General features: G+C 47.0%; 1 protein-coding gene across 6 annotated transcripts in view; it reads right to left on the bottom strand.

The window, feature by feature from the left end:
- LOC140188363 (DENN domain-containing protein 3-like) overlaps nt 1-20,656 on the bottom strand; it is a 180,098-nt gene extending 159,442 nt beyond the window's left edge. For 5 of the 6 annotated variants that reach the window (XM_072244564.1, XM_072244590.1, XM_072244574.1 and 2 more), the window contains exon 1: nt 20,539-20,656. In XM_072244564.1, the coding sequence (XP_072100665.1) occupies nt 20,539-20,571 (33 nt within the window). In that variant the 5' untranslated portion in view covers nt 20,572-20,656. The remainder of the gene's footprint in view (nt 1-20,538) is intronic. The other variant, XM_072244601.1, reaches the window with a different exon arrangement.
- Between the last annotated feature and the right edge of the window lie 2,034 nt (nt 20,657-22,690).

Here is a 22,690-nt window from a genome sequence, read left to right as displayed (position 1 = left end):
CTGAACAACAATAACATTAATTAATGCTTTCTCACTGAACAATGCTACATGCCTGTCCCTTAGGTGACCCCATTTGAACTGTCTGGTGTGGGAATTCCGAGGCATCTGACTGCAAACCCCTACAAAGGATTGCGAGGTTTGCTGAGAGGGCCCTTGGGCTGGATGGTGCACTGACAACTATCTAGTCCTGAAACCCAGTAAAATTAAGGAAATGGTAGTGGACTTTAGCAAACAACCCTGGAAACAAGAGGCCAGTCGATAGAGTGTGTTGGAGAATACACGTACCTCAGCACAATTAGAGGGAACAAAATCACCTTTAAGACCGATGGTGGGTTGATGCTCTCCAAGTACCAACATGGCTATTTTTCCTTCAGAAGATGCAGAAACTTCAGGTCCAGCCATTGACTCTCCAGACATTTTATAAATGCTTCATTGAGTCAATATTAACCTACAACATCACAACATGGTTCAGAGCAGTGAGAACTATCAACCTCAGCCCACTCCAGAGAATTGTCAGAGTAAGTAGTAAAATCATTGGCCAGAAACAAGAATCTCTCAGCAGCGTCCATCAGAGATGGACAATAAAGAAGCTCAACAAATGGTAGAGAAAGTTACACATACACTTCACACAATCTACACTCTCATGCCATTTGGACACCGTTACAGGTCCCTGCCCAACAACACAAGAGCTTGATCCAGTTTTGAGCCTTCCTCCACACCCAATTTTGAGTATATTGTATGCATAGTACCTTTGATGTTGGTGCGTGGCCAAGTGGTTAAGGCATTGGACTGGCGACCTGAAGGTCGTGAGTTCAAGCCCCAGCTGAGGAAACGTGTTGTGTCCTTGAGCAAGGCACTTAACCACACATTGCTCTGCGACGACACTGGTGCCAAGCTGTATGGGTCCTAATGCCCTTCCCTTGGACAACATTGGTGTCGTGGAGAGGGGAGACTTGCAGCATGGGCAACTGCTGGTCTTCCATACAACCTTGCCCAGGCCTGTGCCCTGGAGAGTGACTTTCCAGGCACAGATCCATGGTCTCGCAAGACTAACGGATGCCTCCATGAGACTAACAGATGCCTTTGATAGCAAAAACACTCAGTTTTATGATGTGTATTTGTGTACGTGCACTGTACTTCTGCCACAGAACAGATTTCACGGTATTCAGCATGTCAGTGACAATACACCTGATTCTGAGTCGGAGACTTCACCAGACAGACAGACAGAATGCAGCTGCACGCTGACCTGCGTCTGCAACGCCAGCCCTTTCTCCACCGTGTCTGAGGCCTTTTGGCCCATCGAGCCTCTGCTAACTCACTGCACAAGTTCCAACACAAGCTTGCCAAAATCCTTTATCCTATGCACTTCGCGGCGCTCCTTGTGGACCAGTGCCACCGCTTTTCCAGACGGCAAGCTCCTGATTGCGCCAACTCAGTGCAAACTGTCAGCCTCCCTCTGGGCTTTGAGCCTGTACCCACTGGGGTTCAGAAGAATGAAAGGGGATCTCATTGAAACTTATCGAACATTGAAAGGCCTTGATAGAGTGGACGTGCAGAGGTTGTTTGCGATATTGGGTAAGTCTAGGACCAGAGGACACAGCCTCAGAATAGAGGCTTCGTCCATTTAGAACAGAGATGGAGAGAAATGTCTTTAGCCGGAGGGTGCTACAGACAGCTGTGGAGGCCAAGTTATTAGGTATATTTAAAGCAGAGGTTGATAGATTCTTGACTCGTAAAGGTGTTAAAGATTATGGGGAGAAAGCAGGAGAAGGGGGGGTTGAGTGAGAAAAAAAATAGGTCAACCATGATGGAATGGTGGAGCAGACTCAATGGGCTGAATAGCCTAATTCTGCTCCTATGTTTTATGGTCACCATCCAGGAAGAGCTACCATCAAAACAAAATTAAAGAAACTGAAACGTGGAAAAAAGAGAAAGAAGTATATGTTGAGAGAACTTAAAAATGATAGCATACTTAAGCAACAATTCAAAACAGCTGTAGAAGAACACCTCAACGAAAACTTAACAACACCTATTTGGGACAGATTTAAATATGCTATACAGCAATCATACAGCAATTGGCAGAGGAGATAATCCCAGTACAAGGAGTCCAACACACCAACAAGGGGTGGATAACCCAAGAAATTCTGGATCTGATGGAACAAAGAAGGTTAGTGAAGAACAATACTGAGAGCTAGACAGACTGATCAGACAATTGTGCAATATTGCAAAGGAAGAAAGGCTGAATCAAAAATGCAAGTTGAAGGCCATATTAACAACAGCAAAGAAATGCACAAGAAAATTAAGGAAATTACTGGAATTAAGAAAACCTCCTCTACAGGATGCATAAGATCAGAGATGGATCCATACTAACAGATCCAGATAAAGTATGTGAGAGGTAGATTCAGTATATAGAGCAGTTTTTTGAAGATAATAGAGGGGAACCCTCAGATATTAAACACCCTAATTCGGGCCCACCTATTACCAAAGAAGAAATAACTAAAGCAATGAAAAGCATGAAACATGGTAAAGCCACTGGACCTGATGACATTTCAGGAGAAATGATACAAGCTCTAGAAGATACAAGCCCTAGATAACTAATGGCATAGTTATTCTTTTTGAACTGTTTAATGGCATAGTTATTCATTTTGAACTGTTTAATGGCATATATGAGTCTGGTGTATTGCCTGACGATCTCTTGAAATCAGTATTTATAACTCTGCCAAAAATTCCTGGAACTATTGACTGCGAAAATTATAGAACAACCAGTCTTATGAGTTACATAATAAAGATTTTGTTGAGAATTGTTCTGAGTCGAATTAAAAACAATTTGAGACCAGAAAATTCTAAACTGCAATATGGATTAATTGAGGATATAGGAACTAGGAACACAATTTTCATACTACAAATGCTTTCAGAAAGGGCAATTGAATATCAAAATGATATCTTTTTATGTTTTATTGATTTTACTAAAGCATTCGACAAAGTGCAGCATGACAAATTATTTCAAATTCTCGCTAAACTAAACATAGACGGAAGGGACCAACAACTGCTTCAAAATTTATATTGGAATCAAACGGCAGTGGTAAAAATTGATGATAATATACGCAGTTGGACTAAAATTCAAAGAGGAGTTAGACAGGGATGCGTTGCCTATAGTGAAATGATTCTCAGAGAAATAGAAGACCTAGATGGGATAATAATTGGAGGTGTTAACATCAACAATATAAGATATACAGACAATACCACCCTAATAACAAGTGCTGCAGAAGACCTACAAATCCTCCTAGACAAAGTAGTACAAACAAGTGCAGATTTTGGTCTAACCGTCAACTGTAAAAAAGCCAAATGTATGGTAATATCAAAACAGCAGGATACTCCCAACTGCCAATTATACATCGGTAACCAAGTGATTGAACAAAAGACCAGCTTTAATTACCTAGGTAGCTTTATATCACAAGATACTAGAAGTAAAGTAGAAATAAAAAGAAGAATTGCCATTGCTAAAGCCAACTTCCAAAAAATGAAACTCATTTTTGCCAACAGACACATATCTATGATAACGAGGCTTAGGCTACTGAAATGCTACATCTGGTTAATCTTGCTGTATGCTTCCGAAACACGGGCTATAACACCAGAACTCCAAAGAAACTTAGAAGCAACAGAAATGTGGTTTCTTAGAAGAATGTTGAAAATATCATATAGAGATAGGGTAACTAATGAGACACTACTCCCAATGTGCCCATACAAAAAGATCTTTAATGAGAACATTAAATGAGAGGAAACTTAAATTCCCTGGGCCATGTCATCAGAAAGGGAGAAATAGAATGCCATTACAAGGCCGGATGCCTGGGAAACGCGGAAGAGGAAGGCAAAGAAGAAAATATATGGACACTGTGAAAGAACTAACAGATCTGAGTGTGTGAGATATCATTGACGCTGCGAGGGATCGTACGGTGTGGAGTGTACATCTTCCCAAACTGAAAATCTTCATGTCTGTCAGATTTCCTCAGTACCCTCTCCACATCCTTGTCATCTCTTTGGAACTTCCTAGACCGGCTCATCGGACTCCTCCTGAGAAACCGGCCTGAGAAATGTTCAATAAACATTTCACAGAACCTCCTCACCTTTACTGAAGCTGCTGCCAGTTTAGCCAAGATTCCTGATATTCCTTGTCAACAGCTCTCTCCACCTGTTCTGGCACTGTCACACCTCAGAGAATGACCCACCAGTCTTGGGGTGGTACCTGGGGTTACACTGCATCTCACACAGCAAGAGGCCATGGGCCCCTGTCACCCTGTTCTGACATTCAATGAGGTCATGCCTGATGTCACCAAAGGCCTAGCTTGGACCAACAGAGAGCTGATCAGCTACTGGCTGCCGAGTCCCAGGGCAGTAACATCCCCACATCTCAGGGGAGCCACTGGACCAACAAAGTGAACACACATTTGGCTTCCCACCTGCTGTTCAGCTTCTGGGCCTATTCCACCTCCTCCCGCAGGGCCCGTCTGGGCTCAGCGCATCTGACCCAATGCGCGGGTGAAAGGGGCTCACCTTGCGCACCACAACTGCAAACCTCCCCCACCTCCCACCACGAGCTCCACCTCCCACCGCGACTACCCCACCCTCACCAACCTCCGCCACGATCTGCCTTCTTCTCCGTTGTTTTACGGCAGTTGGCACCCAGCTTAATGGTGCATTACCGCCACCTTCTGCTCCAGAGTGTGCAATAGACTTACATTCTAAATCCCTTCACCCAATCACACACACATCCCTGTTTGAACACAGGGTTCCAGTCCGCAGTATTCCATTGCCAGGGTAACGGTGACAGACCGGACCCCATCAGGACCTAATGCCCCCTCACCCCATACTCTTTTCACTTGGAGATTTCAGCTATCATTCAATCCCACTGACAAGAGAAAATCTGCAGTTGCTGGAAATCCAAGCAACACGCAGTGTCACGGCTGCAGAAAAGGAGGAAGTCATGGAGGGATTGTCTACGGAGTCTCTGTGGGTGGAAGTTAGGAACAGGAAGGGGTCAATAACTCTACTGGGTATTTTTTATAGACTACCCAATAGTAATAGGGACATCAAGGAGCAGATAGGGAGACAGATTCTGGAAAGGAGTAATAATAGCAGGGTTGCTGTGGTGGGAGATTTTAATTTCCCAAATATCGATTGGCATCTCCCTAGAGTGAGGAGTTTAGATGGGGTAGGGTCTGTCAGGTGTGTTCAGGAAGGTTTCTTGACACAATATGTAGATAAGCCTACAAGAGAAGAGGCTGTACTTAATCTGGTATTGGGAAATGAACCTGGTTAGGTGTCAGGTCTCTCAGTGGGACAGCATTTTGGAGATAGTGATCACAATTCTATCTCCTTTACCATATCACTGGAGAGGGATAGGAACAGACAAGTTAGGGAAACATTTAATTGGAGTAAGGGGAAATATGAGGCTATCAGGCAGGAACTTGGATGCATAAACTGGAAACAGATGTTTTTAGGGAAATATACGGAAGAAATGTGGCAAATGTTCAGGGGATATTTGCATGTGGTTCTGAGTAGGTACGTTCCAATGAAACATGGAAAGGATGGTAGGGTACAAGATCCGTGGTGCACAAAGGCTGTTGTAAATCTAGTCAAGAAGAAAAGAAGAGCTTACGAAAGGTTCAAAAAACTAGGTAATGATAGGAATCTAGAAGATTACAAAGCTAGCAGGAAGGAGTTTAAGAATGAAATTAGGAGAGCCAGAAGGGGCCGTGAGAAGGCATTGGCGGACAGGATTAAGGAAAACCCCAAGGCATTCTACAAGTATGTGAAGAGAAAGTGGATAAGACGTGAGAGAATAGGACCAATCAAGTGTGACAGTGGAAGAGTGTGTATGGAACCGGAGGAAATAGCGGAGGTACTTAATGAATATTTTGCTTCAGTATTCACTATGGAAAAGGATCTTGGCGATCGTAGGGATGACTTGCAGTGGACTGAAAAGCTTGAGAATGTAGATATTAAGGAAAGGGATGTGCTGGAGCTTTTGGAAAGCATCAAGTTGGATAAGTCACTAGGACTTATAGTGACAGAATGTATCCCAGGCTACTGTGGGAAGCGAGGGAGGAGATTGTTGAGCCCCTGGCAATGACCTTTGCATCATCAATGAGGATGGGAGAGGTTCCAGAGGACTGGAAGGTTGTGGTTGTTTTTCCCTTGTTCAAGAAAGGGAGTAGGGATAGCCCAGGAAATTATAGGCCAGTAAGTCTTACTTCAGTAGTTGGTAAATTGATGGAGAAGATCCTGAGAGGCAGGATTTATGAACATTTGGAGAGGTATAATATAATTAGGAATAGTCAGCATGGTTTTGTCAAAGGCAGGTTGTGCCTTACGAGCCTGATTGAATTTTTTGAGGATGTGACTAAACACCTTGATGAAGGTAGAGCAATAGATGTAGTGTATATGGATTTTAGCAAGGCATTTGAGAAGGTACTCCGTGCAAGGCTCATTGAGAAAGTAAGGAGGCATGGGATCGAAGGACACATTGCTTTGTGGATCCAGAACTGGCTTGTCCACAGAAGGCAAAGAGTGGTTGTAGATGGGTCATATTCTGCATAGAGGTCAGTTACCAGTGGTGTGCCTCAGGGATCTGTTCTGGGACCCTTACTCTTTGTGATTTTTATAAATGACCTGGATGAGGAAGTGGAGGGATGGCTTAGTAAATTTGCTGATGACACAGTGGTCAGGGGTGTTGTGGATAGTGTGGAGGGCTGTCGGAGGTTACAACGGGACATCGATAGGATGCAAAAATGGGCTGAGAAATCCATAAACACTACATCTACTGATCTACCATCAACTGGGCTGAGACGTGGCAGGTGGAGTTCAACCCAGATAAGTGTGAGGTGGTTCATTCTGGTAGGTCACATATGATGGCAGAATATAGCATTAATGGTAAGACTCTTGGCAGTGTGGAGGAGCAGAGGGATCTTGGGGTCCGAGTCCATAGGACACTCAAAGCAGGTTGACTCTGTGGTTAAGGTGGCATATGGTACATTGGCCTTCATCAATCGTGGGATTGAGTTTAAGAGCCGAGAGGTAATGTTGCAGCTATATAGGACCCTGGTCAGACCCCACTTGGGGTACTGTGCTCAGTTCTGGTCACTTCACTACAGGAAGGACGTGGAAACCATAGAAAGGGTGCAGAGGAGATCTACAAGGATGTTGCCTGGACTGGGGAGTATGCCTTATGAGAATAGGTTGAGTGAACTCGGCCTTTTCTCCTTGGAGCAACGGAGGATGAGAGGTGACCTGATAGAGGTCAAGATAATGGGAGGCATTGATCGTGTGGATAGTCAGAGGCTTTTCCCCAGGGCTGAAATGGCTAACACGAGAGGGCACAGTTTTAAGGTGCTTGGAAGTAGGTACAGAGGAGATGTCAGGGGTAAGTTTTTTTTTACGCAGAGAGTGGTAAGTGCGTGGAATGGACTGCTGGTGGCAGAAACAATAGGGTCTTTTAAGAGACTCCTGGATGGCTACATGGAGCTCAGAAAGATAAAGGGCTATGGGGAAGCCTAGGTAGTTCTAAGGTAGGGACATGTTCGGCACAGCTTTGTGGGCCGAAGGGCCTGTATTGTGCTGTAGGTTTTCTATGTTTCTAAAAGGGGGGAGGAGCATCAGATGGAGGTGATGGGCAGGCAAGGAGATGGAGTGAGAGGGAGAAAAGGGGATGGGGGTGGTGGGGGAGGGGCAGGGGCATTACCGGATGTTTGAGAAATTGATGTTGTTCTTTCAACCTGAGTGTGGTCTCATTGCGACAGTACAGCAGGCCATTGATGGACATATTGGAATGCAAATGGGAACTGGAATTAAAATGGGTGCCACTGGGAGATCCCATTTCTTCTGGCGGATGGAGCATAGGTGCTCGGCGAAGCTGTCTCCCAATCTATGTCGGGTCTCACCGATTATACAGGAGGCCACACTGGGAGCACTGGACACAGTAGGTGACCCCAACAGACTCCCAGGTGAAGTGTCGCCTCACCTAGAAGGACTGTTTGGGGCCCTGAATGGTAGTGAGGGAGGGGATGTAGGGGCAGGTGCAGCACTTGTACAGTCCAGGTAGCTGTGGGAATCTGTGGGTTTACAATAGACATCAGTAGATAAGCTGTCCCCAGAGATAAAGACAAAGAGAGTGAGAAAGGGTTGAGAAAGGGTAGAGAGGTGTTGAAAATGGATCAGGTAAATTTGAGGGCAGGATAGAAGTTGGAGGCAAAATTGATGAAGTCGAAGAGCTTTGCATGGATGCCGGAAGCAGCACCAATGCCGTCATCGATGTAGCGTAGGAAAAGTGAGGAATGAACACCAGTGTAGGCTTGGATCATGGACTGTTCCATGTCGCCAATAAAAAGGCAGGGATAGCGGGGACCCATGTAGTACACTTGGCTACATCTTTTGTTTGAAGGGAGTGTGAGGAGCCAAAGGAGAAATGATTTAGAGTGAGGACAAGTTCCGCTAGATGGAGGAGAGTGGTGGTGGAGGGGAACTGGTTGGGTCTGGTGTCCAGAAAGAAACAGAAAGCTTTGACCCCTTCCTGGTGGAGGGTGGAGGTGCAAAGGAACTGGACATTCAATGTGAAAATAATGGGGGCCAGGGAAATTGAAAAGATCACGAGCATGTGAAGTGTCAGGAATGTAGATAGGAAGGGAACTGAACTGGGGGGATAAAACTGAGGCGAAGTATGTAGATATAAGTTCAGTGGGGCAGGAACAAGCAAAACAACAGGTCTACCCGGACAGGCAGGCTTGTGGATCATGACTTGGAATATTGTGTTCAGTTCTGGTTGCCTCATTATAGGAAGGATGTAGAAGCTTTGGAGAAGGGTGCAGAGGAGATTCACCAGGATACTGCCTGGATGAGAGAGCATGTCTATAAGGATCGATTGAGCGAGCTAGGACTTTTCCATTTGGAGTGAAGGAGGATGAGAGGCGACTTGATAGGGGTGTGTAAGAAATGCCTAATACAAGGGGCATAACTTTAAAGGGATTGGAGGAAAGTGTACCAGGGGATGTCAAAGGTAGGCTTTTTTTAAACACAGAATGGTGGGCATATGGAATGCCCTGCTGTGGCTGGTGGTAGAGACAGATATATTAGGAACATTTAAGAGACTCTTAGATAGGCACATGGATGATAGAAAATGGAGGGCTATGTGGGAGGGAAGGGTTACATTGATCTTAGAGCAGGTGGAAGGGTCGGCACAACATCATGGGCTGAATGGCCTGGACTGTTCCATGTTGTATGTTTACAGCCAGTGATGTAAAGCTTTACACGAAACACCACAGCTACCAAGCCTCCCTTAACTTTGTCCAACCTAAGGAGAGATTGGACAAACTTGGGTTGTTTTCTCTGGAATGGTGGAGGCTGCAGGGAAAACTTACAGAGGTTTATAAAGTTATGAGAGGGATAGATGGAATCAACCAGAACCTTTCCCCAGGGTAGAAATACTAAATACTGGAAGAGATACATTTAATACGAGAGAGATCTATGCCGACAGTAGAGGATCGATCACATTCCCACACCCACCCCACAGATCCATGCCGTCTCCCGGCCATTCTGGACCTCCCTGGACTTGCCTGGACTCCTGCCTCTCGTCACAATCCTGCAGTTTTACACTTGAACTTCCTCCATCCAACCTGGGCCCGAATCATTCCAGAATTCAACCCTTCCGCCGATTCCCCTCCCCGAGCCTCTTCGAGTCTCCTCCCCGAAGCCAACCTCTCTGGCTCTGGGATAACATGCTCCCTCCCCCCCTGTGGCCCATCACACACACCTGCCATCACTCCTGTGTACCAGATCTTGTTACCTGACATGCTCTGGCTGGGTAGAATTACAAATTGCTACCCGACACAAAACTTTGAGTTTTAATTTGCGGTTACAGAGACAGGCACAGAGACAACAATGTCAACCACACACTTACACTCTCTTTTTATTTTTCCCAAATTCCCATCAATTCCTCCTAGATTCTGCCATGTACCTACACATTTGCAGCAATTTCCAGCAGCCAGTTGACCCACTGATAGCTGGGATGAAGGACGAGGGACGAGGGGGGGAGGGAGGAAACCAGAGAACCCAGGAGAAAGTCACACAGTCACAGGCACACACAGACATTTCCCCAGGGTTGGGAAATCAAGAACCAGAGGGCATAGGTTTACAGTGAGATTTAGTAGGAACTCAAGGGGCAACATTTTCACCCAGAGGGTGATCAAGTTCAAAGTAAATGTATTATCAAAGTATATATATACTTTGATAATTTACAGAACAATGAAGAGATACAATTTATGAAAAACTATAAAGACTGACAAACAACCAATGTGCAAAAGAAGACTAATTGTACAAATAAAAAAATACGACTGAGAACACGAGTTGTAGAATCATTGACAAGTGAACCTGTAGGTTGTGGAATCAGTTCAGAGTTGAGGTGAGTGAAGTTACCCACGCTGGTTCAGGAGCCTGATAACTGTTCCTGAACCTGGAGGTGTGGGTCTTGAGGCCCCTGTACCTCCTGCCTGATGGTAGTCGTGAAAAGGGAGCGTGGTCTGGATGGTGGGGGCCCTTGATGATGGATGCTGCTTTCTTGTGACAGCGCTCCACACAAATGTACTCAGTGGTGGGGAGAACTTTACCTGTGATGGACTGAGCCATATCCACCACTTTCTGTTGACTTTTCCATTCAAGGGCATTCGTGTTTTCTGATTGGGTCAGGGTGCCTCAGTTCAGATCCTCTCCACTGTGCATCTATAGAAGTTTGTCAAAGTCTTAGGTGAATGAGCTGTCAGAGAAAGTGGCTGAACAGGTATATTAAATATTTCAAAACTGCAGAGGGTGTAGAAAAGACTCAAGAGGATGTTAGCGAGACTGGGAGGCTTGAGTTACAAGGGGACACTGCACAAGCTGGGACTGTTCCCTCCAGAGCGGAAGGCTGAGGGGGACCTTATAGAGGTGTATAAAACCATGAGAGGTAGAGATAGGTTGGACTGTCACAATCTTTTCCCCACAGTCGGAGAGTCTAAGACTCGAGGGCATTGGTTTAAGGTGAGGAGGGAAAGATTTAAGGAGGTCCAGAGGGGCAACCTTTTCACACAGAAGCTGAAGAGTGTATGGAATGAGTTTACTGATGAATTGGTAAAGGTAAGTAGAATTGGACAGGAACACGGACAGGAAATGGGACTACATTCGATAGGAATTGTGGCTGTCATGGAGTACATGGGCTGAAGGGCCTGTTTCTGTGCCGTGAGAATGTGCAAACTCCGCACAGTGAACACCCGAAGTGTCTGCGATGGAACATAGAGCTGGAAGTTTTATCACACTGTGTAGGCCCAGGCCTCTGTGTCAGATGCTTGTGGGGTCAAGCCGTCTCTAACACCATTCCTGCTGTCATCCCTGTACCAGAAATTATCAGGAAACAAAGAGAAGGCTTGGCCCAAATATAGTGAGTGATAACTTTAATAAGAGTCTGAAAAGACACAAGGGACTACAGTAGTGTAGTGGTTAGCACAACACTACTGCAGCTCAGGGCATTCCAGAGTTCAAATCCAGTGCCATTCTGTAAGGCGTCTGTACGTCCTCCCCGTGGAATGCGTGGGTTTTCCCTGGGTCCTGCGGTTTCCTCCCACAGTCCAAAGACGTACCAGATAGGTTAACTGGTCATTGTGAACTGTCCCGCGGCTAGGTACTTGGGTTTGTCCAGGGTTGCTGGGACAGCATGGCGTGAAGGGTCAAAGGGCCAACTCTGTGCAGTATCATTCAATAAACAAAATGTTTACCATGGGGAGAGTTTCCACATCCTTGCCCTTTTGCCATCGAGTTCCAGACCGTGGCTGCTGAGTGATTGTGCACTTAGCTTTATCTGTTGAAAGGCTGGCACAGCAGCATTGCGACTGCCACAGCACCTGCAGCCGAGGTTCAGTTCCTGCCGCTGTCTGTAACGTGGTTGTACATTCTCCCCGTGGTTTCCTCCAGGTGCTCTGGTTTCCTCCCACATTCCAAAGGTGAGTTAGTAGGTCGTGGGCATGCCAAGTTGGTGTACCAGTTAGAGTTTATAGGTTGTGGGCATGCCAAGTTGGAATACCAGTCAGAGTTAGTAGGTTGTGGGGATACCAAGTTGGTATACCAGTCAGAGTTAGTAGGTCGTGGGCATGCCAAGTTGGTATACCAGTCAGAGTTAGTAGGTCGTGGGCATGCCAAGTTGGTATACCAGTCAGAGTTAGTAGGTCGTGGACATGCCATGTTGGTGTTGGAAGCCCCTAGCACATCTTTGGTCTTTTCACAAACACAGGAGATTCTGCAGGTGCTGCAAATCCAGAGCAACACACAAAAGATGCTGGAGGAAACATCTATGGAAATTACTAAACAGTTGATGATTTGGGCCGAAACCCTTCATCAGGATTTGACATTTCACTGTATGTTTCAATGTATATATGACAAATAATCTTTAATATCATAAATATAGATATGGAGGTTACCTTCCATAATTAAACATCCCTTCACATTTTGTCCTACAGTTAACGAACTCCCACTCCTGTAAGTTCTCTCTGCATCCTCTCTCTCTTACACGAGCCGTCCACAGCGCAAAAAGGGTGTGGTGGTGAGACAGAGGGGATTGACATTGTCCCAGTCTGCTCCAAGACAGGTTTGTATCCCAGGGGCATCCTGACCCACTGATCCGGCTCCACTAGAGACTGACTCCCTCAACCCTTCTCATTCGACCCCCTTGACTTGTTGCCTTCAGCTCTACTTTGCACTGCTTTTGCCATAGTTGTGGCTTCCCACAGCTCAAATTTGCCCCTCAACAGCATTCCCCAAAATATATAAACACAAGAGATTCTGCAGATGCTGGAAATCCAGAGCAACCCATACAAAATGCTGGAGGAATTCAGCAGGTCAGGCAGCATCTACTGAGGGGAATAAACTATTGAAATTTCAGGCTAAGACCCTTCAACAGGACACAGATTCTTTTTCTTCTATCACCTCTGGGAGCTTATAGAGTGTAAAATAGCCCCTCCCCTCCTTCCTCAGTGCATATGAGGGTGATCACCCTCACAAACATTGACCGACTATGATGAACTCAGCAACAACCCTGGAATTGCGAAAGAATCCTCACACTTGGTTCAACCTCTAGTCTGTGACCCTAGCTCACCAAGGCCTCTGTTCTTACAAAACAACAGCTTCTCTGCTCCAAGAGGAAATATTTCAAAGGAAACTCCTGATCTTCTGTGAAACCTTTCAAAAGTGAATGTGAAAGTAGATTTGTTCCTGACTGGATGGCTCTGTAAAGCCTTCTCCTTTTGTCCAGTTACAGTATTTGGGTCCAAAAACCAGTCAATGACAATTCCCAGCACACTTTCACAATCTTGGAATATCCAGTGCAATTCCACTGCCAAACTTTATCCCCAGTCACATTCCAGCTGAGATTAAAAACATAAGATGCCCAGGGCACAGCAGAAAAACAAAGCAAATGCTTCATCTGCCGACCCTTCAGATGCTGCCAGACCTAAAAGTAAAGATCAGCTTTGTCACTTGTACGTCGAAACATACGGTGAGATGTGTCATTTTGAGTCAACAACCGACACAGTCTGAGTATGTGCTGGGGGCTTCCTGCACCAACATAGAATACCCACAACTTACTAACGCCAACCCACACATTGTTGGAACATACGAGGAAACCAGAGCACCTGCACAAAACACACGCAGTTACGGGGAGTACATACAGATAGCGGCGGCAGCTGAACAAAGATCTCTGGCACTGTAATAGTGTTACCTTAATCACTACATGACAGTGCCACCTCTGCTGAGTGTTTCAAGCACTTGCTGATTCTATTTCAGAAATGTAATGCCTTCCAATTTTTACTTTCCAGTAACGACACTGAGCAGTGGCCAGTGATGATGTACAGTTCCACCTTGAGTTGTAACTGTGACCACAAAGCAATAAGTTTCACTGTTAATGTCAGTGGCATTATTCTGATTCTGAGCAGACGAAAGGGCAGGTTCCCGCCCCCCCCCCCCCCCCACCACAGCACCAACTGCGATGTGTGTACCCTCTACAAAACCCGGTGCAGTTATAGTCTCAGGTTACAGCCGCAGCATCTGCTGAACTTGCAGTCTCCACCACTTTGCAGGACAGGTCAACAGACAGAAGGTTCCCCTTCAAGTTACACACCACCCTCACTTGGCAATCGATCACTGTTGCCTTGGCAAAGCAGCCACAATAATCAAAGACTCCATTCACCCCGGGGATTCTTGCTTCTTCCATCTCCCATCGGGCAGAAGATACAAAAGCCTGAAAGCACTTACCACCAGGCTCCAGGATAACTACTAACCCACTGTAATCAAACTGCTGAGTACCACCAGGCTCAGGGACATCTCCTATCCCACTGTTATCAGACTCCTGAGTACCACCAAAATCAGGGACAGCTTCTAACCCATGATGATCAAACTGCTGAGTACCACCAGGCTCAGGGACATCTTCTATCCCACTGTTATCAAACTCCTGAATGGACATTTGACCAATAAGATGGAATCTCTGTCTCACAAGCTAGTTCATTATGATCTTGCACTTTACCGTTTACCTTTTTTGCTTAAATATTACCATAGGTTAATAAAATATAATTCAAAATGTATGCAGTGCACAGTACTGGTAAACAGTACAGTAAATAGCTGACTGTCCTGGTGACAAAACCTCGATGGAGGCAGGGTATTCAGTAGTCCCATCTGAGGGAAGCAGTTGCCCAGTCTGACAGCCCTAGTCCTGATGTTCCTGTATCTCCTTCCTGACGGTAGTGGGTCACAGAGATTGTGGTACGGGTGGTAGGGATCCTCAACCTTTGTGTCATCTGTAAACTTACTAACCTACCCTTCCATTTCCTCATCCAAGTCATTTATAAAAATCACAAAAAACCCTGGAATATAATAGCCAGGTCAGTTACCATCTCTAAAGTCACTTCCTTAAAAACTCAGGTCCCTGACCCTGAAGCTGAGGCTTTATAAGTGTAATATCCTGGTTTAGGACCATGATTCACTGTATTAATACAGTTATGCTTTTGGGTATTTTATTTTCAGTAGATTTTCTCAAAATGCAATCTGTTCCTTTAATTACATTATATAATTAGGCATTTCATTTTTTTTTTGCTGTTTAAAATAATAAATTAGTTGATTAAGTTAGGCTTGCTGTAATAGCCAATAGGATTTGTCTTGTTAACATTTTGTCTAATAAGATGCCCCGGAACATTCTAGAAGGATCAGGGGTAGCCATTTTCTAGACAGAGTGCAGGAGTTTAGGGGGTAAGAAGGAAAATGGAAACGGACAACAAACAAAGTAGATGAACATGAACTCATTTGGAAGGACAGATACTGCTGTCACTAAATCCTTACGCAGACTTTGATCTCACAGAGAAGGTGCAGATAACTTTCAGTTAGCTAGTTCTCACACAACCTTGGAGAAAGTTTTTGACACTTTGTTCTTGGACTTTGTGTGGTTTTTTAATGTTTCATTTACAGTGGGCTTTCAGGCAGAATTGTTCAGTACTGTGTAAAGCTACTCGGACTTGATGTTTCAATCCCTATGGTAAGTTGGCATTCTCGATGTTGGCAGTGGGTTTGGAGTGGTGGCAAGGAGGGAGGGTAGGTACGTCATTGGGGTCATCAGGTGGGCACCCTCCTTCTTTGACATTTCATTGATAAGCCCACGACGACTCCAGAGGGCTCAATGGTGCTACCTGGCGTCCCAGATACACCCCCCTCAGTTCCATACCCTCCAGTCTTCATCTTGCACCCCAGTTGTTGTCTTTCTTTTTAATTCAAATCCAATTGCAGCTTTCTTCTGCTGCATTTGACAAGGACTTGATTGCTTGTTGGAGGGAGTGACCCCTTACCCCCATCTTCTTCAATAGACTGGTCGTAGATGTAGCAACGAGTCCCCTGCATCCCACTTCTACAAGGAAAATCTTGGTCTTCCAGCCATTCTGGGCAGCTTCAGTTGCCAGTTCAGAGTACTTGGTCTTTTTCCTCTCATAAGCTTCTTCGACACCAGCTTCCCATGGTACTGCAATTCCACAACATATGCCAGCTTGGCTGTTGTGGACCACAGGACCATGTCTGGCCGGAGTGTTGTAGCCACAATGTCTGGGGGAAACACAAGCTTTTTTTCCAAGTCCACGTCCATTTTCCAATTCCGAGCAACCTGCAGAAAGCTTACATTTTTTGATGTTATATGGTGCTCTGGAGGTTGGCCAGCTGGTACAAATCGTGTGATATGGACATTTCCCGCCAATGTTTGTGGGAGAGCATTTGTGGTGATTCGTCTCTGTTCCAAGATTGATGCCAGCTGTCTGAGAACTTGGTTATGCTGCCAAGTATACCACCCCGGGTGAGGCTTGTGGTGCATCCTGTTAAAATGTGCCTTAGTGATCCAGGTGCTTGACAAAGAAGGCAAGCGGGGTCTTCTCCCCACCACTGGTTTAGGTTCTGGGGTGTGGGTAGGAGGACAAAAGTGGCTCTGATGACAAAACTTAGCCGAGATCCCTCCATCTCCCAGATGTCACACTAGCTAAGTTTCCTCTTTTCCAGGCTCTTCCAATCAGTAAATGAAGTGAAGCAAACCAGATTGACTGTGCAACAATGACCCCCCAACGATCATGTGCACACTTGGACTGATATGCACTTTGTACATGTTTTCCTGTTTTTTGTTTTTTTGCCCTTTTGTTTGTTATCGTTTGTCAATACAATTTTGATCTAAGTTTATACTGATGTGAATATTCCTTCCTGCGGAACAGTAAATTTGCATGGGTGTGTTGTATTCATACAATACTGCTTTCCCTTAAAGGACCATCCAAACATTTATGTGTGTTGTGTTCACCTGAATCATATTTGCCCCAGGCAAGTTTATTTATTGGAAATGGCCTTCTCATCATTATTCCCCATGCTTTGTCGAGTGATGTTGCTGTTTGCTTGTATTCACAGTCATAACTAACTCAATACAAGCTGACAGTAAGAGGGTTACATAAGGCATCAGTCAGACTGCACTGGCTGCATTGTGAGCAGTTTTGGGCCCCTTAGCTAAGAAAAGATGTGCTGGCGTTGGAGAGGGTCCAGAGCAGGTTCACGAGAAAGATTCTGGGAATGAAAATGTTAATGTATGAGGAGTGTTTGATGATTCTCGGCCTGTATGTAGTTTGCTGGAGTTTAGAAGAATGGGGGAGGGGGGGGCGGGTGACAACTCATTGAAATCCACCAAATAGTGAAAGGGCTAAATAGAATGGTTATGGAGAGGATGTTTCCTGTAGTGGGGGAGTCTAGGAGCAGAGGGCACAGCCTCAGAATAGAGGGACGGATGAGGAGGAATTTCTTTAGCCTGTGGGTGGTGAATCTGTGGAATTCATTGCCACAGACTGCTGTATAGGCCAAGTCATCCAGTATATTTAAAGCAAAGGTCGACAGGTTCCTGATTAGTCAGGGTGTCAAAGGCTATGGGGAGAAGGCAGGAGAATGGGGTTGAGAAGAATGATAAATGTTCTACCAAGGTAGGACATACAGGGTAAATGGTAAGGCACTGAGGAGTGCAGTAGAACAGAGGGATCTGGGAATACAGATACAAAATTCCCTAAAAGTGGCGTCACAGGTAGATAGGGTCATAAAGAGAGCTTTTGGTACATTGGTACATTGGCCAAAGTATTGAGTATAAGAGCTGGAATGTTATGATGAGGTTGTATAAGGCATTGGTGAGGCCGAATCTGGAGTATTGTGTTCAGTTGTGGTCACCAAATTACAGGAAGGATATAAATAAGGTTGAAAGGGTGCAGAGAAGGTTTACAAGGATGTTGCCGGGACTTGAGAAACTCAGTTACAGAGAAAGGTTGATAGGTTAGGACTTTATTCCCTGGAGCCTGGAAGAATGAGGGGAGATTTGATAGAGGTATATAAAATTAAGATGGGTATAGCAGGCTTTTTCCGCTGAGGCAAGGGGAGAAAAGAACCAGAGGACATGGGTTAAGGGTGAGGGGGGAAAAGTTTAAAGGGAACATTGGGGGGGGGCTTCTTCACACAGAGAGTGGTGGGAGTATGGAATGAGCTGCCAGACGAGGTGGTAAATGCGGGTTCTTTTTTAACATTTAAGAATAAGTTGGACAGATACGTGGATGGGAGGTGTATGGAGGGATATGGTCCATGTGCAGGTCAGTGGGGCTAGGCAGAAAATGGTTCGGCACAGCCAAGAAGGGCCAAAAGGCCCGCTCTGTGATGTAGTTTTTCTATGGTTTCTATGGTTTTCTAAATCATCCATGGTGGAATAGTGGAATAGTGGAGCAGACTAGAGGAGCTGAATGGCCTAATTCTGCTCCTAGTCTACGTCACATAGTATTATGGTCTACGCTCTCAAACTGACCAAGTTCTCCAGTACTACCGAGTAACACTTCGCTCCCCGGCTAATTAAACTGTTAACGGGATACACATGGGTGCTCTAGGCTGCTCAAACATTCCTGAACTCACACTTACTCTCACTGAAGTGAAGGCAATCTGAAATGTTCCAGAGTATAACTGCACCAATTATGTCCTTCAACAGAATAGGAAGTACTTTCATGGCCTGTAAGATCACCTTTCATATTTGTTTAGTTATCTACATTTGGCAATCCCCCTTGCCGTCTACCAGAAATCCCCATCAGCTGGGTGACTGGGAGAGACCTGTGTCCAACATCAGCTCCCAGTACACAACAAAGCTATGCTCCAGCATTGCTCTGGGCTCACATCTCCTCCGACAGTCTCGGGGCAGGAAGCCAGGCTAGAAAACTCACCCTACCTTAGGGAGCACTACAGCACAGAAACAGGCCTTCAGCCTATCCAGCCCCTTCTGAACTACTAATGCACTTAGACCATCGCACTCCATATCCCTCCCGTCCATGTACCTATCCAAACTTCTCCCTAGTCCCATCGACCCACACCAGACCATAGTCCTCCATAACCCTCCCATCCATGTACCTATCCAAACTTCTCCCTAGTCCCATCTACCCACTCCCTCCCTCCCCCTCCCACACACACACACACTCACCCACACCCTATCTACCCATTCCCTCCTTCACGCTCCCTCACTCTCACTCTATTTACCCACTCCCTTCTGCACTCTCTCCCTTGCCCTCCCACACACACTCACCCACACTCTCCCTCACTATCTACCCACTCCCTCCCTCCCCCTCCCACACTCTCTTTCTATTTACCCACTCCCTCCTTCACTTGCTCCCTCACACTCCCACACACACTCACCTACACTCACTGTATTTACCCACTCCCTCCTTCACTCTCTCCCTCACACTCCCACACACACTCACCTACACTCACTGTATTTACCCACTCCCTCCCTCACTCTCTCTATCTACCCACTCCCTCCTTCACTCTCTCCCTCACACTCCCACACACACTCACCTACACTCACTCTATTTACCCACTCCCTCCTTCACTCTCTCTATTTACCCACTCCCTCCTTCACTCTCTCCCCCCTCCCGCACACACTCACCTACACTCACTCTATTTACCCACTCCCTCCTTCACTCTATTTACCCACTCCCTCCTTCACTCTCTCCCTCACACTCCCACACACACTCACCTACACTCACTGTATTTACCCACTCCCTCCTTCACTCTCTCCCTCACACTCCCACACACACTCACCTACACTCACTGTATTTACCCACTCCCTCCCTCACTCTCTCTATCTACCCACTCCCTCCTTCACTCTCTCCCTCACACTCCCACACACACTCACCCACACTCTCCCTCACTATCTACCCACTCCCTCCCTCCCCCCACACTCTCTATATACCCACTCCCTCCTTCACTTGCTCCCTCACACTCCCACACACACTCACCTACACTCACTCTATTTACCCACTCCCTCCTTCACTCTCTCTATTTACCCACTCCCTCCTTCACTCTCTCCCCCCTCCCACACACACTCACCTACACACTCTCTCTCTATTTACCCACTCCCTCCCTCCCCCTCCCACACTCTCTATTTACCCACTCCCTCCTTCACTCTCTCCCTCACACTCCCACACACACTCACCTACACTCCCTGTATTTACCCACTCCCTCCCTCCCCCTCCCACACTCTCTCTCTATTTACCCACTCCCTCCCTCACACTCCCCATACAGCCCCCGATATAGTTTACCCTCCCAGTAGGGGGCTCACTCCCCGTTCAGGCGGCGCGCCCCAGACCGGGAGCACCCGGTAGAGGAACCGTTATGAGTCCTCACCCCGGCCGGGGAGCCACCTTCCCCCACTCCCCGGGGACCGGCCCCAGCGTGTAAACCTCCCGGTCGGCCCGCAGTCCCCACCTCCTCTCAGCCCAGGGCGCCATGCGGGGGTCCCGCCGCCTCTGGGTGGGGTTGGGGCTGAGGGGCGCGGACAGAGCGGTGCGGATTGACACGCACTGACACAACCCCACACGCAAAGACGCGCACGCGGGGCGGAACTCAGCCCATCATCCCCTCTGCAAGCCCCTCTCCCCTCTGCCCGCTGCTGACCTGCCCGGTCACAGAGATCCCACGCACTCTCATGGCTCATCGCCGGGCGGGCGAACGGGCGCCGGGCTCCTGTCACGACCGAAGCGCGGAAGCTCAAGGCCAGTTCCTGCTGCAGCAGAAAAGCGAAAGCAAGAGACCAGGGCTCCGCCCAGGCTTCTCCCGTCAGTAGATCCAGCCGCCTCCTGAAACCGGGGCTCCGAACCCTTCCTCACGGCCTGCAGACGCAGAACCAGCCGGTCTCCGCTGAACGTTGGCAGGTCGCGGTGCGGAGCTTTGCACCCGGGTCGGGAGGGACCTCTAAAAGTACAGTACAGGCCGTTCGGCCCACGATGTTGCGCTGAGATTTTAATCTACTTTAAGATCAATCCCTCCCATATAACCCTCCATTTTTCTATCATCCATGCGGCTAAACGTTTCTTAAATATCCACCACCATCCCGGCAGGTCATTCCACACACCCACCACTCTGTGTAAATAATTTACCTCTGACATTCCCCCCATACATTCCTCCAATCACCTTAAAATTATGCCCCTGCCACCTGCTCTGTAGCTATTTCCACCCTGGGGAAAAGTCTCTGGCTAATTACTCGATCTATGCCTTTTATCATCTCCTACAGCTCTACCATGTCACCCCTCATCCTCAATCACTCCAAAGAGAAATGGCCAATTCTCTCAGCCTTTCAGCAACTCTTCTTGTGCAGTTACTGATCCTTATCCGCAGGTGCTGCCTGACCCACTGGGTGTTTCCAGCTTAGATCAGATCAGAGCATGGATTCACTTGTAATGGATGATATCCTCAGATAGGTGTGGGTGTCACCAACAGCCTGTCCTGCTCCAACTGCAAAAAATCCCACGGCCAAGGAAGCTCACCCAACATGTCAACTTCCTTATGAGGTTGAAGGGGGGAGGGAACGGTAGCATAGGGGTTAGCACAACGCATTAAAGTCCCAGCGAACCGGGTTCGATTTCCATCACATGGGAATATAGGGGTTAGCACAACACTTTACAGAAATGGCAACCCAGGATCAATTTGTATCACACGGTAGTGTAGTAGTTAGCACAACGCTTTACAGTACCAGTGACCCGGCTTCACTTCCCATCGCACGGTAATGTGCTTTTTTTTATAGGCATCCATTAGTCTCGTGAGACCATGGATTTGCACCTTGAAAAGTTTCCAGGGCGCAGGCCTGGGCAAGGTTGTATGGAAGACCGGCAGTTGCCCATGCTGCAAGTCTCCCCTCTCCACACCACCGATGTCATCCAAGGGAACGGCATTAGGACCCATGCAGCTTGGCACCGGTGTTCTCGCAGAGCAAAGTGTGGTTAAGTGCCTTGCTCAAGGAAAAATCACGCTGCCTCAGCTGAGGCTCAAACTAGCGACCTTCAGATCACTAAAATGACGCCTTAAACACTTGGCCACGTGCCAACACAATGTAGTGGTTAGCACAACACAGCACTTTACAGTACCAGCGACCCGGGTTCAATTACCACTGCTATCTATAAAAAAGTTTGCATTCTCGCCGTGACCACGCGAGTCTGCTGTCTGTAGGGAGTGTACATTTTCCCAGTGACAACCCGAGTCTGTCTGTAGGGAGTTTACATTCTCCCAGTGACAACCCGAGTCTGTCTGTAGGGAGTGTACATTCTCCCAGTGACAACCCGAGTCTGTCTGTAGGGAGTGTACATTCTCCCTGTGACAACGGAAGTCTGCTGCTGGTAGACAGTGTACATTCTCCCCGTGACCACGAGGGTCTGTCTGTAGGGGGTTTACATTGTCCCCGTGACCACGTGAGTCTGCTGTCTATAGGGAGTGTACATTCTCCCTGTGACAACACGAGTCTGTCTGTAGGGAGTTTACATTCTCCCAGTGACAACCCGAGTCTGTCTGTAGGGAGTTTACATTCTCCCAGTGACAACACGAGTCTGTCTGTAGGGAGTTTACATTCTCCCTGTGACAACCCGAGTCTGTCTGTAGGGAGTTTACATTCTCCCTGTGACCACGTCAGTCTGTCTGTAGGGAGTGTACATTCTCCCCGTGACAACGCAAGTCTGCTGCTGGTAGACAGTGTACATTCTCCCCGTGACCACGAGGGTCTGTCTGTAGGGGGTTTACATTGTCCCCGTGACCACGTGAGTCTGCTGTCTATAGGGAG

Source organism: Mobula birostris, chromosome 2 (genome assembly GCF_030028105.1).
Source record: "Mobula birostris isolate sMobBir1 chromosome 2, sMobBir1.hap1, whole genome shotgun sequence".
In the NCBI taxonomy this organism is placed as follows: domain Eukaryota; kingdom Metazoa; phylum Chordata; class Chondrichthyes; order Myliobatiformes; family Myliobatidae; genus Mobula; species Mobula birostris.
The sequence above is the reverse complement of the archived record's forward strand: the minus strand, read 5'-3'. Positions and strand labels throughout refer to the sequence as shown.